The sequence below is a fragment of the Phytophthora infestans genome, genomic scaffold (assembly GCF_000142945.1).
Source record: "Phytophthora infestans T30-4 supercont1.37 genomic scaffold, whole genome shotgun sequence".
Lineage (NCBI taxonomy): Eukaryota > Oomycota > Peronosporomycetes > Peronosporales > Peronosporaceae > Phytophthora > Phytophthora infestans.
In genome coordinates, this window is record NW_003303722.1 from 1,545,325 (window position 1) to 1,548,041 (window position 2,717).

Below are 2,717 nucleotides of genomic sequence, written 5' to 3' on the forward strand. Positions count from 1 at the left end.
GGCCGCAAATTTGCTTTTTATTCGCACCTAAGCAGGAAACTATTTTGAAACATTAACTATACCTTTATGAAAATAGTAATTAATATTTTTATCAAGACCAAGTTGATGCGGTTAAAACCTAAATATTCTGATATCTAGAGCTGATACTGATATTTTTTAGCTAAATAGTACTCTGGATTTAAATAAACCCAGAGAGTTTTTCCCTTTCCAAAAGCAATGAAGTCGTTGGGATGCGAAGTGGTCGGAGACGGGAGCGTTATCGTGGTGGAAATTGATAAGTGTAAGAAGGTCGGAATCTTGAAGAAGATGATCAAGGAGGAGAAAATGTACAAACTTCCTGCGGACCAACTACTGCTATACGTCGCGAAGAAGGGTGACAACTGGCTCAAGACGGACGATCCTGACGTGACGATGTTGGAGACTGGTGAGATCCCCACTGGAATCATTAATATCATGAAGAAGAAGGAGAACAAGATGGATTCTTGCTATCGTGTCCGCAGCACGGCGTTTGGTTTCCCTAACGAAGACGCCGGTGAAGACGGTGAAATCCACGTTCTGGTGAAACTTCCGGAAGCAGCCAACAAGAAGCAGCGTCTGGAGTGGCGGTCGACTCGGTGGGGATCACACGTTTACGACCCGAACTCACAGAATTTTGTGCTGGAGAAAGAAGATGTGGACGAGTCCGGACTCCTACCCTCTCGCATGATGCTCTACTGCAGGCCCACATTCCACCGCCAATTCAAATTCTTACGCGATCAGGTATCGAGCGAAAGTCATTTGGGCTGGATCCTTGGCCCTCCTAGAACGGGAAAGTCAACAACTGCAATGGCATTCGCGTCGACTGTGGACAGAAGTGAATGGATAGTTACTTGGATTCACGTGGCTAAAGACATGGATCTGAACTGCGTGCGTCTTGCTGGCGAAGAAAGAAAGACTCGAACCATTGAGATTGCAGACGTAGACGAAGTTTTGCTGGTCGATGACACTAAGAAGCATCTACGGCTTGTTGATGGCTGGACAGCTGCAGACTTCTTCAGGGAGCTAACAGTCAAGTGTCACCGATGGTTGACGAGAGATCTTGTCAAACGACGGCTGACATTTGTATGCTCGGTAGCCTCTCGTGGTAAAGTTCAAGAGGGAACGGATATCCGGATGCGTGCAATGGAATTTGATGTCTGGTCGTGGACATTGGCTGAGTACCTTGATGCGGTTAAGGAACGAGATTTTGTTATGTGCGTGGCGAGTATGTTGGATGCTCCAGGCGGCGTATATGGACCAAGGTCTCCTGCCGAAATGGTAGAGCTGAAGTATCACTATGCTGGTGGATCATGTCGCTACATGTTTGACTATACGACCACCGACGTCAAGAACAGACTTTGCCGAGCCGTGGAATCCACCTCAAGTGCTGCGACGCTCTCTTCAAAAGGGCACTGCTCACAGCTTTGCATCAACCGGCTCTTTGCGATGTTTAAGCGACCGAATTGGGAAGGTACTGTGTCGCCGTTGATCAGTCAGTATGCTGCTACTACAGTTGGTATGGTATGCGGTCCGGAGGCTATCAAAAAGAAGTTCATGTCGACACTACGAGACCATTCCAACCCAGCACTGAATGGATGGATGCTGGAGATGGTGTTCTTCTCAAGTCTTCGACATGGCGGTCTCGAACTTGTCGATTCAGCAGGAAATAAGCTTGACCCGTGGAGTCAATCAGTTATTGTGGTTTCGGATGGAATACCTGAGCTTTCTTGTGCTCGCCCCGTATGGATTAAGCCCGGAATATGGAACCAAGGTGATATGATGCTATCATGGTGTGTAAATGTACTCAGCACGTGCGTTTGGTCCAAGTGACGAGTGCCCACAAGCATTCTTTTCGCATCTATTTCTTTTACCAATGGCTGAAGATGCTGTCTGAATCGCCGGAAAGTTTTGAGGTGAAGAAATTGGAGATATTCTTTGTGGTCGAACAAGACAAGCTGAGCGCGTTCGAATTCTCAACAACTGGAGAGGGACTTCTACACCATTGCCCGGCCAAGCTGAGAATAGTTTCAACCAAAACGATACTGTATTTTTTTCGGTTTCCCAAAAATGTAGTTAGCAGCCAAAAATCAAGGTCCAAAGCGATATTGATTTCATGCAAAGCGAACAGACAGAGCCGAGGGTCCCAAGCTCGACTAGCACTATCAGCCTACTTTCCGTAGACCATGTCGACCATGTTCTCGGCAGCGTTCACGGAGTCGCGGGCGTGTAGCTCCATGTTCGAGACGATGGCGGGAGTGATGTACTTGATGCTGCCGCGGACAGCCCTTTCCAGAAAGCGCATCGTGCGCTCCTTCACGGTCAGGATGCTGCCGTCGGCGTCGGTCATGTCGCTGCGATCGCAAATTTCCGAGCGATCCAAGGCGAGGTGGTCCTTGATGTGCGACTTCAGGACGGAGAAGCAATCCTCAATGGGGTTGCACATCGGCGAGTAGGGGGCTAGACGCAGCAGCTCCAGGTCGGCATGGGACGTCACGCGCTCCTCCGTCTGGCGATGGGCGGGGGCGTTGTCCAAGACGACAACGATCGTCTTCCCAGCGTCGTTCTCGCGGAAGTACTGGAACGCTTTGACCGTCGCGTATATCTCGTCGATGAAGTCCGCGTTCTGCTCCATCCGAATGCTACCTCTTTCGAGGCGATGCAAAACGACACCAACGGCCGAGTTCACAGCGCACTGGACT

At 49.5% G+C, this 2,717-nt stretch overlaps 1 protein-coding gene across 1 annotated transcript; it reads left to right on the forward strand.

The window, feature by feature from the left end:
* Positions 1–216: 216 nt before the first annotated feature.
* Positions 217–2,015, forward strand: PITG_15513 (crinkler (CRN) family protein, putative; the record flags this gene model as incomplete). The annotated part of the gene is made up of 1 exon (XM_002898405.1): positions 217–2,015. The coding sequence occupies one exon, from the start codon at positions 217–219 to the stop codon at positions 1,846–1,848; it is 1,632 nt and encodes a 543-aa protein (XP_002898451.1).
* Between the last annotated feature and the right edge of the window lie 702 nt (positions 2,016–2,717).